Here is a 14,782-nt window from a genome sequence, read left to right on the forward strand (position 1 = left end):
ACTTTGAGGGGTGCAGTTTTAAGAATGGTGTCACTTTTGGGTATTTTCTGTCATACAGGCCCCTCAAAGTCACTTCAAATGTGATGTGGTGCCTAAAAAATGATTTTGTAAATTTTGTTGGAGAAATTAAAAATCGCTGCTCAACTTTTATCCTTTATAACTTCCTAACAAAAAAAAAAATGTTTTAAAAATGATGCAGATGTAAAGTAGACATGTAGGAAATATTATTTATTAAAGGAGTTGTCCACTACTTTTTAAGAGACCCCCAATGTATTAATCCAGTGATTTTAAGATGTTTTGGAAATACCTTGCTGTGTCCTTCTTGCCTGTGAGCAGCGCTATCACTAGCCGCTCACAGGTATCACGTGACCCCCCCACCTGCAGCCGACTTTGACATCCGCTGATGTCACGTCAAGTGCCGGCTGCAGCTGGCGGTTACTCACTTCTGCGATCCACGGTGAGTGATGGGCTGTGGGCGGGGTTACCCCGCACGTCACACTCGGCATCCACCACGCACCTCTCCTCATTCATTGGGAAAGCGCGCCCACAGCCCAGCATCCACCTTGGGGACCGCGTCACTGATGTCACGCCTCACTTGATGTGACATCAGTGGGGACGCCTGTGAGCGTCCAGCGATAGCGCCGCTCCCAAGCAAGAAGGACACAGCAAGGTATTTACAAAACGTCTTATAATCACTGGGTTAATACATTGGGGGTCTCTTAAAAAGTAGTGGACAACTTCTTTAACTATTTTGTGTGACATAACTCTCTGGTTTATAGGCATATGAATTAAAAGTTTGAAAGATATTTTCAAAAATAAACGCAAGTGATATCGAAGAAATTTTACCACTATTATGAGGCACAATATGTCACGAAAAAAACAATCTCAGAGTCAGTGGGATCTGTTGTTCCAGAGTTATTACCACATAAAGTGACACTGGTCAGAATTGTAAAATTTGGCTTGGTCATTAAGGACATAATTGGTACATTGTGTGTGATATGTGTGTTACGTGTGGCGAGCACCTTGAACCCCCAGGTGCTTCACAGAAGTTTATAATGTAGAGCCGTGACAATAAAAAAATCAAATTTTTTTCCACAAAAATGTACTTTTAGCCCCAATTTTTTTATTTTCACAAGGGTAAAAGGAGAAAATGGACCCCAAAATTTGTTGTGCAATTTCTCCTGAGTACTCCGATATCTCATATGTGGGGTACATGGCAGGGTTGGGAATGGAAGGAGCACCGTTTGACTTTTTGAATGCAAAAATGTCTGAAATCGAGAGCAAACGCCTTGTCGCTTTTGGTGAGCCCCCAATATGCATAAACCGTGGAAACCCCACAAGTTACCCCATTTTGGAAACTACACCCCTTAAAGGGAACCTGTCACGTCCTAGTTGCTATGTACACTGCCCCCATTGCTTTGTTAGTGATGCAATGTGCTTCACTAACAAGCTTTTTTCATTAAAATTTGTGGTAGTATAATTATTTTATAACTTTATATATACTTTGTCCTGCCTGCTCATTCAGTCATAGGGGTGTGATTCTCATATTCAGTCATGGGCGGCACCACATTCTGTCACTGCTGACGCCGCCCATGTATTTGAATACTGCTCCAGGCAAGGTTGCGTCTAGATCGGAGTTGTTTTTTGAGGCCCTCACTTTAGCCACACCGATGTAGACGCTTCACTGCTGAGGAGACTAAATCGGAGTTGCTGGAGTGAGGGTCTCAGTAATCCCCTCCAATGTAGACAGTACAGCACTGACACCACTAGATCGGCGTTGATTCCAGGATCCTCGTACTCGCTGTCTAGTCGCCTCTTCTGGCTTTTTAATGTTTTTCTTATGCATTTTTATGCAATTGCTCATGTTTTTAATGGAGCAAACATCACAAGTCAAAAATATTTTTTTTACACTGTTCTATAATTTACGTATTTTTACACTGTTATATATTTTATGGAATTGGGCAAAAAATTTTTTTTCCTGATTAATGAAACTTACATTTTTATTGTCGCTTTATATAATATAAAAAAAATCCCCTGATTGTTCAGTTTTGCCACAATGTGACTCTTCCCATTAGTCCACAGTCCCATCCTCAGCACCGACATTGTGAAGCGTGTGCGGAGCTCTGCGGGGAGAGGCGTAAAAGAGCGCCCCCAACAGTCACCATAATGTACAACACAGAAGTTACAAATTGTTACAGGAATGTCTAAGGGCATTGGAGAACACTGCTGTTATAATTTATGCCACTTTTGTGATGTCAATTATGATGATTCTGTCGGCTGCTCCGTTACTGTCACCACCCTCCCTGCAAATCTCCACCCAATCTTAGTTTGAAGTTGATTTTTTGAGGACCTCACTCCAGCAACTCCACTGTAGTCACCTTGGTAGTGAACCATCTAGAGTGGAGGCTACGGTCAGGTCCTCAAAAAATCACCTCCGCTCTACTCAACTCACTAGTGAGCCGCCTACAGTAGAGACTAAAATAAGGTACTCAAATAATCATCTCCAACCTAGATGGTTCCTTATAGAAGTGGCTAGAATGCAGTTACTGCAGTGTGGAGTGTAACATCCCTGGCGGCGTGCTGACATGGCTTACCACCTCCCACCATGCAACACCGCCATCTTACCTATCAGTCCAGGCTTTCATTAATCAGGAAAAAAAAATTTTTGTCCAAATCCATAAAATATACAGTACAGACCAAAAGTTTGGACACACCTTCTCATTTAAAGGTTTTTCTGTATTTTCATGACTTTGAAAATTGTACATTCACACTGAAGGCATCAAAACTATGAATTAACACATGTGGAATGATATACTTAACAAAAAAGTGTGAAACAACTGAAAATATGTCTTATATTCTAGGTTCTTCAAAGTAGCCACCTTTTGCTTTGATGACTGCTTTGCACACTCTTGACATTCTCTTGATGAGCTTCAATCTAGAATATACGACATATTTTCAGTTGTTTCACACTTTTTTGTTAAGTATATAATTCCACATGTGTTAATTCATAGTTTTGATGCCTTCAGTGTGAATGTACAATTTTCAGAGTCATGAAAATTCAGAAAAATCTTTAAATGAGAAGGCGTGTCCAAACTTTTGGTCTGTACTGTATAACAGTGTAAAAATACATAAATTCTATAACAGTGTAAAAAAATCATTTTTGACTTGTGATGTTTGATCCATTAAAAATATGAGCAATTGCATAAAAAAGCATAAGAAAAACATTAAAAGGCCAGAAGAGGCGACTAGACAGCAGTGAGTATGAGGATCCTGGACTCAGCGCCATCTAGTGGTGTCAGTGCTGAACTGTCTACATCAGAGGGGATTTTTTGAGGCCCTCATTCCAGCAACTCCAATCTAGTCTCCTCAGCAGTGAAGCGTTTAGATCGGAGTGGGTAAAGTAAGGAGCACAAAAAATCAACTCCGATCTAGACGCTTCACTGCTGAGGAGACTAGATCGTAGTTGCTGGAGTGAGGGCCTTAAAAAATCAACTCCGATCTAGACTCAACCTTGCCGGGAGCAGTATTCAAATACATGGGCGGTGCCAGCAGTGAGTGAATGAGAGAATCACACCCTTATGACTGAATATGAGCAGGTAGGACTAGGTGTATATAAAGTTATAAAATCATTATACTACCACCGATTTTAATGAAAAAAGCTTGTTAGTGATACACATTGCATCACTAACAAAGCAATGGGGGCAGTGTACATAGCAACTAGGATGTGACAGGTTCCCTTTAAGGATTTTATCCAGGGGTGTAGTGAGGTTTTTGAACCCACAGGTAATACACAGACTTTGATAACATTAGGTTGTCATATTGAAAATATTCATTTTGAAACACGAAAATTTACTTTTAGCCCCAAATTTGTCATTTTCACAATGGATAATAGGAGAAAACAGAAACCATAATTTGTTATGCAATTTTTCCCGAATGCGATGATACCCCATATGTGGTCGAAAACTTCTGTTTGGGCACATGGCAGGGCTAGGAAAGGAAAGAGTGCTATTTGACTGGAACATATTGTGAATGCCATGTCACATGTGGAGAGCCCCTGACATGCGAAAACAGCATAAACCCCCCACAAGTGACCCCATTTTGGAAACTAGTTCCCTCAAGGAACTCACCTAGGAGTGTACTGAGCATTTTTAACCTACGGGTGATTCACAAAACTTTATAAGTTCCAGATGTGAGAACAAAGAATTATTTTTTTTCCACTAAAATACTGTTTTAGCACCAATTTTATAATTTACAGTGGGTACGGAAAGTATCCAGACCCCTTTAAATTTTTCACTCTTTGTTTCATTGCAGCCATTTGGTAAATTCTAAAAAGTTCATTTTTTTTCTCATTAAAGTAGACTCTGCACCTCATCTTGACTGAAAAAAAGAGAAATGTAGAAATTTTTGTAAATTTATTAAAAAAGAAAAACTGAAATATTACATGGTCATAAGTATTCAGACCCTTTGCTCAGACACTCATATTTAAGTCACATGCTGTCTATTTCCTGGGGTGATTCACCTTGAGATGGTTCTACTCCTTCATTGGAGTCCAGCTGTGTTTAACTAAACTGATAGGACTTGATTTGGAAAGGCACACACCTGTCTATATAAGACCTCACAGCTCACAGTGCAAGTCAGACCAAATGAGAATCATGAGCTCAAAGGAACTGCCCAAGGAGCTCAGTGACAGAATTGTGGCAAGGCACAGATCTGGCTAAGGTTACAAAAGAATTTCTGCATTACTTAAGGTTCCTAAAAGCACAGTGGCCTCCATAATCCTTAAATGGAATAAGCTTGGGACCACCAGAAGTCTTCCTAGACCTGGCCATCCAGCCAAACTGAGCAATCGTGGGAGAAGAGCCTTGGTGAGAGAGGTAAAGAAGAACCCCAAGATCACTGTGGCTGAGCTCCAGAGATGCAGTAGGAAGATGGGAGAAAGTTCCACAAAGTCAACTATCACTGCAGCCCTCCACCAGTTGGGCCTTTATGGCAGAGTGGCCTGACGGAAGCCTCTCCTCAGTGCAAGACATATGAAAGCCTGCATAGAGTTTGCTCAAAAACACATGAAGGACTCCCAGACTATGAGAAATAAGATTCTCTGGTCTGATGAGATGAAGATAGAACTTTTTGGTGATAATTCTAAGCGGTATGTGTGGAGAAAACCAGGCACTGCTCATCACCTGCCCAATACAATCCCAACAGTGAAACGTGGTGGTGGCAGCATCATGCTATGGGGGTGTTTTTCAGCTGCAGGGACAGGATGATTGGTTGAAGGAAACATGGATGCGGCCAAGTACAGAGATATCTTGGATGAAAACCTCTTCCAGAGTGCTCTGGACCTCAGACTTGGCCGAAGGTTCACCTTCCAACAAGACAATGACCCTAAGTATACAGCTAAAATAACAAAGGAGTGGCTTCAGAACAACTCTGTGACCATTCTTGACTGGCCCAGCCAGAACCCTGACCTAAACCCAATTGAGCATCTCTGGAGAGACCTGAAAATGGCTGTCCACCAACGTTCACCATCCAACCTGACGGAACTGGAGAGGATCTGCAAGGAAGAATGGCAGAGGATGCCCAAATCCAGGTATGAAAAACTTGTTGCATCATTCCCAAGAAGACTCATGGCTGTACTAGCTCAAAAGGGTGCTTCTACTCAATACTGAGCAAAGGGTCTGAATACTTATGACCATGTGATATTTCAGTTTTTCTTTTTTAATAAATTTGCGAAAATTTCTACATTTGTTTTTTTTCAGTCAAGATGGGGTGCAGAGTGTACATGAATGAGAAATAAAAGAACTTTTTAGAATTTACTAAATGGCTGCAATGAAACAGAGTGAAAAATTTAAAGGGGTCTGAATACTTTCCGTACCCACTGTACATATGAGGGGTAATAGGAGAAGATGGACCCCATAATTTGTTATGCAATTTTTACCGAACACCGTGATACCCCATATGTGGTTGTACACTACTGTTTGAGCACACAGTAGGGGTCGGATGGGAAGGAGCACTACTTGGCTTTTAGAGCGCAGATTTCGTTTGAATAGATTGTGGGCTCCATTAGCCGAGCCCCTTAGGTGCCAGAACAGCAAAACCCCTCTAACCCGGGTGACACCAAATTGGAAACTCCACTGCCAAAGGAATTCATCTAGGGGTGTAGTGAGTATTCTGAACTCATAGGTGCCTCATTGAATTTTATAACATTGGGACGTGGAAATGTAACATTTTTGTGGTAAAAATGTAATTTTTGTATTTGCTGCTAACTTGACAGGTACACAAGGGTTAATAGGTGAAACTGGACCCCATAATTTATTGTGCATTTGCTCCCGAACGAGGTGATGCCCCATATGTCGTCAGAGATTACTGTTAGGCCACACATCAGGGCTGAGAAGGAAGGAGCTCTATTTGGCTTTTTGAGCACAGATTTTGGTAGAATACTTTGCGGGTGACATTTGCGGAGCCCCGAAGGTGCCAGAACAGCAGGAAAATCTCAAAAGTGACCCCCATTGTAGAAATTACACCTCTCAATGAATTAATCTATTGCTGCAGTGACTATTTTCTAACATCCACGCCAGGGTTTTTTTCTGGAGAATTGCAAATATGGCAGTTTAGTCACATACATTGTGCTGCCATATATTGTAGCGCCCCCATACATTTTGCCCAGCTTGTGCTTCTGGAGACACGCACCCTGTAAATTGTTAAGTGCGCACTCCTGATTACAATAATGGCAATGTGGCCGCTTACTCTGGTTTAGGCACAGTGGGGGCCAGAAGCAAAGGGGCGTTTGGATTTGGGAGCACAGAATTCACTGGATTTTATTTGATGGGGTAAAAGCTGTCGCTTTTCTAGAGTCTTTGTAATTATTATTATTATTTATTATTATAGTGCCATTTATTCCATGGCTCTTTACGTGTGAAAAGGGATATACATAGCAAATACACTTACAATAATCTTGAACAAAACGAGTCAGCGACTGGTACAGGAGGAGAGAGGACACTGCCCGCGAGGGCTCACAATCTACAAGGGATGGGTGAGGATACAGTAAGTGAGGGTAGAGCTGGTCATGCAGCGGTATGGTGGAACATTGGTTACTGCAGTTTGTACACTTGTAGGAAGAGGTTGGTTTTCAAGTTCCTTTTGAAAGTTTTCGCCAGGGCTGTGCAGTCGGTAAGCCAAACCTGCGACTCCGACTCCTCAATTTCCCTTACACCGACTCCACCTCCCACATATATTGCTTATATTTAAGTGAAAAATTTATTTAGTACAATGTGAACATCAGACATTTTAATCATTTTTATGATACAATAATCAAGATATTTAGATAGAACATGATATATATTTATTGGAATACAACTTTATGACACAAAAAACTAATAAATTATAAATATGTAATACACTATGTAATATCGATTATTTATTTATATATATATATATATATATATATATATATATATATATATATATATATATATATATATATATTACAGACCAAAAGTTTGGACACACCTTCTCATTTAAAGATTTTTCTGTATTTTCATGACTGTGAAAATTGTACATTCACACTGAAGGCATCAAAACTATGAATTAACATATGTGGAATTATATACTTAACAAAAAAAGTGTGAAACAACTGAAAATATGTTTTATATTCTAGGTTCTTCAAAGTAGCCACCTTTTGCTTTGATGACTGCTTTGCACACTCTTGGCATTCTCTTGATGAGCTTCAAGAGGTAGTCACCGGAAATGGTCTTCCAACAATCTTGAAGGAGTTCCCAGAGATGCTTAGCACTTGTTGGCCCTTTTGCCTTCACTCTGCGATCCAGCTCACCCCAAACCATCTCGATTGGGTTCAGGTCTGGTGACTGTGGAGGCCAGGTCATCTGGCGTAGCACCCCATCACTCTCCTTCTTGGTCAAATAGCCCTTACACAGCCTGGAGGTGTGTTTGGGGTCATTGTCCTGTTGAAAAATAAATGATGGTCCAGCTAAACGCAAACTGGATGGAATAGCATGCCGCTGCAAGATGCTGTGGTAGCCATGCTGGTTCAGTATGCCTTCAATTTTAAATAAATCCCCAACAGTGTCACCAGCAAAGCACCCCCACACCATCACACCTCCTCCTCCATGCTTCACGGTGGGAACCAGGCATGTAGAGTCCATCCGCTCACCTTTTCTGCGTCACACAAAGACACGGTGGTTGGAACCAAAGATCTCAAATTTGGACTCATTAGACCAAAGCACAGATTTCCACTGGTCTAATGTCCATTCCTTGTGTTCTTTAGCCCAAACAAGTCTCTTCTGCTTGTTGCCTGTCCTTAGCAGTGGTTTCCTAGCAGCTATTTTACCATGAAGGCCTGCTGCACAAAGTCTCCTCTTAACAGTTGTTGAAGAGATGTGTCTGCTGCTAGAACTCTGTGTGGCATTGACCTGGTCTCTAATCTGAGCTGCTGTTAACATGTGATTTCTGAGGCTGGTGACTCAGATAAACTTATCCTCAGAAGCAGAGGTGACTCTTGGTCTTCCTTTCCTGGGTTGGTCCTCATGTGAGCCAGTTTCTTTGTAGCGCTTGATGGTTTTTTGCAACTGCACTTGGGGACACTTTCAAAGTTTTCCCAATTTTTCGCACTGACTGACCTTCATTTCTTAAAGTAATGATGGCCACTCGTTTTTCTTTACTTAGCTGCTTTTTTCTTGCCATAATACAAATTCTAACAGTCTATTCAGTAGGACTATCAGCTGTGTATCCACCAGACTTCTGCACAACACAACTGATGTTCCCAACCCCATTTATAAGGCAAGAAATCCCACTTATTAAACCTGACAGGGCACACCTGTGAAGTGAATACCATTTCCGGCGACTACCTCTTGAAGCTCATCAAGAGAATGCCAAGAGTGTGCAAAGCAGTTATCAAAGCAAAAGGTGGCTACTTTGAAGAACCTAGAATATAAGACATATTTTCAGTTGTTTCACACTTTTTTGTTAAGTATATAATTTCACATGTGTTAATTCATAGTTTTGATGCCTTCAGTGTGAATGTACAATTTTCATAGTCATGAAAATACAGAAAAATCTTTAAATGAGAATGTGTGTCCAAACTTTTGGTCTGTACTGTATATAACACTACGTAATTAACTATGTAAGTGGCAAAAAACAGTTTTCAACAAAAACATACTAAATAACATTTGTGCAGTTTATGAATTTATTCTAAGAAATAGAATTGCCTCCATCAGATCCTCCTTCATAGATGACCTCAAATCTGACCTAATAATTTTAAGGCTAGAGAACAACCTCTCTACACTAACTTGGGTTGGAGGCAAAGCCGTAACCACATGGGCAACATCTCTAACAATTTCCGGGTATAAAGGAATTGCCTCATGCACAGTCAGTTTTGATGAAGGGTTAAATTTTTCTATTTCTTTGAGAGCAAGTGAAACATTTTGCTGAAATATGGTCAATCTGCTTGCTATAGGAGATGGAGTGAAATCTTTTTCCTTGCGGCAACACTTTGCCTGCTCCATGTCGTCCAAATACTTGTCAAAGTCAAACTCCTCATCTGATGAGGATGAAGATATGGCAGCAGTAGCACTGTCAGGACCCAAGTCCTATTGCGCCTGACAGTCCTCCTGTAGGCCACTCATCCTAACTGCTACCTCAGTCAGAGTTTCATTCTTTTTGGTACAGATAAGATATGGATAGACAGATATGGATAAATGGATGCATAGATAGATAGATAAAGTCATAGAGGGATAGATAGATAGATAGATGGAGGGATGATAGATAGTGGGATAGAGGGATGGATAGGTAAATAGAGGGATGGATAGATGGAGAGATAGATAGATAGATACAGGGATGGATGAATAGATTGATACAGGGATATATGGATGGATGGATAAATATATAGCCATACGGATGGATAGCTGGAGGGATAGATGAAAGGATGGATAGATAGATAGATAGACAGAGGGATGGATAGACAGAGGGATAAATGAAAGGATAGATGGATGGATAGATGGAGGGATAGAGAAATGGATAGATAGAGGGATGGATAGATAGATGAATACATGGAGGGATAGATAGAGTGTGATAGACAGATGACCGCTACAGACAGCAAATAGTACATTGCACATATCGCACATATAGTTCACACATTGTACTGAGAGCACATAATAATCACCTACAATATTAGCACTAGTTACCTTCCTGTGACAGAGATGAGCAGTAGTACTTTCACTTTCTCACTTTCTCCAGCTCGGGGCTCAGGAATCGGATCCTGTGCAGGGCAGGCACCCCTCCCCCTCCTCTCTCTGGTGAAGACGGCAGAAGACAGGACAGAGGAGGGGAGATTGCCCCCTGCAGTCTGGAGCCGGTGCAGGACGGGAGCACTGCAGCATACAAGTGAGTTTTGATAGGCGTGTGCCCCTGCTTCTGGGCTGCCCCCCTGCCCCTCTCTGGCTATGGCCATGATTCACACACAGCGTTTTTGCGGATCCGTTTTTTGCAGTAAAATGCAGTGACTCTGGGCATCCCAGCAAAGTCAATGGGTTTCAAGATATGACATTCAGACACATTGTTTTGTGAGGATCAAAAACGGATCCTCACAAAGAATGAGCATGTCAGTTTGTGCGGCGTTTTTCTAATCTGCTTTTGCTATTGAAAACAGTATCTGTGAGCTCAAAAACTTTCAGGTGATGCGGTTTTTTAAAAAGCTGATCTGCTTTTGCAGCTTAAAAACGTATCCTCAAAAAACACAGCAAAAACGCTGTGTGAGAATGTAGCCTTAGATAAGGAATAGAACAGCCATTTATAGGACATTTCATAACTTTCCCAAATTCCTATGAAAAAATATTCAGCACATTCTGCATTGAACTACTGTACCCAATTTATTATATATTTTAGGAGTCGGAGTTGGTCCATTTTATACCGACTCCGACTCCACCAAAATGAGCACCGACTCACACTCCACAGCCCTGGTTTCCGCAGTAGGCGAGAGTCTGATATGTTGGTGTAGAGAGTTCCAGAGTAGAGGGGATGCAAAGGAGAAGTCTTGTATGCGATTGTGGGAAGAGGAGATAAGAGGGGAGTAGAGAAGGAGATCTTGTGAGAATCAGAGGTTGAGTACAGGTAAGTACCAGCAGACTAGGTCACAGATGTATGAAGGAGACAGGTTGTGGATGGCTTTGTATGCCAAGGTTAGGGTCTTGAACTTGAGTCTGCACAATGGGGAGCCAGTGAAGGGATTGACAGAGTGGAGAGGTCAGGGAATAATGGGGGGGACAGGTGGATTAGTCGGGCAGCAGAGTTTAGGATAGATTGGAGGGGTGCGAGAGTGTTAGGGGTGTGAGAGCAGAAGGTTGCAGTTGTCGAGGCTGGAGATGATGAGGGCTTGCACTAGTGTTTTTGCAGAGTCTTTGCTGAGGAATGTTTAGATCCGGGAGATATTTCTGAGTTTGAGTCGGCTGGAAGTGGAGAGGGCTTGGATATGTGGTTTGAAGGAGAGATCAGTGTCCAGGGTTACACCGAGGCAGAGAGCTTGTGTTACTGGGGAGAGTGGGCAGTCATTAACTTTGGATAGGTCAGTTGAGGGGTTTGTTCTGCCAGTAACGTAGGAAACCCCTATATTTCCAGTGACAGATGACGGACCTGGGGGGGGGGCGGGTTTTGTGTGGGATAAATTAGGGTTTTATTGATAACATTTTGGGGTACATAATATTTTTAGATTGCTTCCAGAATAAAGTTGGGATCACATTCTTTTGTTTTACGCTGAGCACTTACCTTGGGGTTTCTGTGTAAATCCCCCAAAAATGCAATTCAGACGACACCCCCGACGGAACCACCCACCATAATGAGGCAGATGGAGACACTTTGGAGTCCGTTTGGCATCTACTCCGGTGGTATCCATCTTTTTAGGTGTGCACAGATCTGTAGTCATCCACACTTGTGCTCTAAAAAGACGCCTAAAATGGTGGGACACCGCCGGAACACAGACCAGTCTAAAGTGACTCCATCTGCCTCATAAGTGAGTGGTTCCGTCAGTGTTTTTATCTGAATCGCGGTTTTGGGGAATTTACAAGGAAACCCTGACTTAAGTGCTCAGCGGAGAGAGCAGGATAGATGTGAGCAGAGCCTTATTCCAATTTTTGGGAGGTAGAATGAACAGTACAAGAATAGTTCTTATTTTTATTTTTGCACGGTTCACTGTGAGGTATATGTGATTAGGTGGATTTATTCTTCGGGTCGGTGCGATTACAGCGATACCAGATTTATAGTGTACTTTGTTAGGTTTTGCTGCTATCACATGGTAAAAATGTTTTGTTTTTTTTACAAAAAGTAGGTTTTTTATATGAATATAATAAGCACTGTAACTTTTTTATTTTTTGGCAAACAGCGCTGTATGAGGGCTTATTGTTTGCGGGACGAGTTGCAGATTTTTTTCGGATTATTTTGAGGCACAAAGTAATTTTTGCAAATTGTATTTGCTTGAGTTCATGTCTTTTTTCTTTTTTTAATAGTGGGACTTTGTGGTGACTTCTTGCTAAGAGATTAGCTTCACACAGGCGTCTTCTAACTGTCGCAGTACTCACAGGAAACTTGAGACAGTCTTTGATCATCCTGGAGCTGGAGCTGATCATTGGCTGAGCCTTTGCCATTCTGGCTATTGTTCGATCCATTCGAATGGTAGTCTGCCATTTTCTTCCACGTCTCTCTGGTTTTACTTTCCATTTTAAAGCATTAAAGATCATTATAGCTGAACAGCCTATCATTATCTGCACTTCTTTATAAGTTTTACCCTCTCCAATCAACTTTTTAATAAAAGTACGCAAGACACAGATACAGGCTTTCCTGACTTTGTCTGTTCCATGTGAACAGAGCACTGTCTTGCCTGGCTGCGCTCTGCCGCATTCCCGCCTGCCCTGCTCTGCTTCCCCTTCGTACCTGCGGCTCTGCTCCGCTTCCCATCCGCACCTGCGGCTCTGCTCTGCTCCGCTTCCTATCCGCACCTGCAGCTCTGCTCTGCTCTGCATACCGTCCGCACCTGCGGCTCTGCTCTGCCCTGCTCTGCTTCCCGTCCGCACCTGCAGCTCTGCTCCTGTATCCCAGTCAGTACTGGTCCTTATCCGCCTGTCTGTATACCAGCCGTGCCCGCCAGTACCGGCCTGTCTGTATACCAGTCGTGTCTGTCAGTACCTGCATGTCTGTATACCAGCTGAACCTGCCCCTTCCTGCATACCCCGGTGTGGGTCAGCAGCTCTGTGACCGAGGTCTGCCCTGGTGTGGCACCTGGGTCACCTCCCTAGTCCCTCCTCGAATCGGGGAGTTGTTTGAGCCGCCGTGCGTCCAGGGTCGGAGTGGCCAGACCCTTAGTTACGCCCTTCCAGGCACTCCTCGGTTCATTGCCAGTGGGACCACAAACCACGCTCACGTCAATCAGTCTGGGCGTGAGCGAAACACAGACACTGCTATTTTTTTAGAACAGCCCAATGTTATTTTTTTGTTATTTTCTGTAAAGTAGTTAAAACTTATATACATTTCTCTTCATGTTTTGAATTAGAAAACAGTGTGCAATGCTCCCAATGCATGGAAGTAAAAGCTAGTAGAAAGATTTTGTGCTTAAGGCTGATTTCACACGATGCGTATTTCATGCGTTTCCGCGGCGTTTTTGCAGTTGCGTAAACGCCGCGGAAACGCATGAAAAACGCATGGTAGAAGGGAAGCAATGTTCCCCAATTGAAATCCGCATGTGCTGTGCCCATGATGCGGATTTTTCCGCAGCGTAAACGCTGCGCTCAAAAATCCGCAGCATGTCATTTAATTTTGCGGAAACGCGGCGTTTTCGCCGCCATTGACTTGCATTAGAACGCGCCAATTCCGCAAGACTGCATCTGTACTTGCGTTATTGGCGCGTTCTAATGTGCGGATGGTACCCGGGTGTGGAGGAGAGGAGAGTCTCATCCACACCCAGGTACCATTAAAAAAGCTGTAAAAACAAGAATAAAATAAAAAATATATATATACTCACCATATGTCGGCCCGCGCAGCGCTCGTGCTTGGTTCCCGGCACTTTGCAGTGAGTTGTAGGACCTGCGGTGACGTCAGAGTCATGTGACGGGTCACGTGACGCTGACGTCGGCAGGTCTTTCAATTCAAAGTTGCCGGCAGCCGGGAGAACGGAGTGAGCGGGACAGCGCGGGCCATCGGAGGTAAGTATATACACTCTCTCGGGTCACACTATATAAATCCATGCTGTTTGCATGGATTTATATAGTGTGACCTAGTTGTCAAGCACTTTCCAGGTGATGCTAAAAGCGCCTGGAATGCGCTTGTCAATCTGCATGCGGAAACGCATGTGGATCCGCATGTATTCTGCAGGAAAAACGCATGCACAATCTGCATGCGTTTTTTCTGCCAGGGAGATGCAGAAATGATGCAGAAATTTTCTGCTTCATTTCTGCATTGTGTGCACATACCCTAACTCATGTTTTTGAAAACACTGCTACTATTTTGAACACTACTGTATAAGTATCATAGAAAATAGGCAGCCCCATACTATCGTGTACTTGGGGGAGGAGGGGCATTCAGTCGAACTCTGTCAAACATTCTTAGATGCCATGTTTGCTTTTGACAGTAGCAAGCAGTTAAACTTCAAGGGTTTTTGTTGCAACCGCACCTGTGCCATCCCTGCGGTGTACATCTGTGTTCTGGTGCCCAAAAGAGTTTTTTTTTTTTTTTAAACAAATGTTTAATGTGTTAAAAAATAATAAAACTTGTATTGTGCTTTTTGCAT

General features: G+C 42.6%; 1 protein-coding gene across 4 annotated transcripts in view; it reads left to right on the forward strand.

Moving 5' to 3' along the window:
• Positions 1 to 14,782, forward strand: part of LOC141176070 (uncharacterized) — a 42,576-nt gene that overhangs the window by 16,654 nt on the left and 11,140 nt on the right. The window contains exon 2 of one of the 4 annotated variants that reach the window (XM_073660057.1): positions 10,249 to 10,395. The exons of the other annotated variants lie outside the window; for them this stretch is intronic. Coding sequence (XP_073516158.1) covers positions 10,249 to 10,395 — 147 coding nt within the window. The remainder of the gene's footprint in view (positions 1 to 10,248; positions 10,396 to 14,782) is intronic. 4 annotated transcript variants of the gene reach the window in all.

The sequence above is a fragment of the Phyllobates terribilis genome, unplaced genomic scaffold (assembly GCF_046119375.1).
Source record: "Phyllobates terribilis strain yellow unplaced genomic scaffold, ASM4611937v1 Scaffold_17__1_contigs__length_24005725, whole genome shotgun sequence".
Classification (NCBI taxonomy): domain Eukaryota; kingdom Metazoa; phylum Chordata; class Amphibia; order Anura; family Dendrobatidae; genus Phyllobates; species Phyllobates terribilis.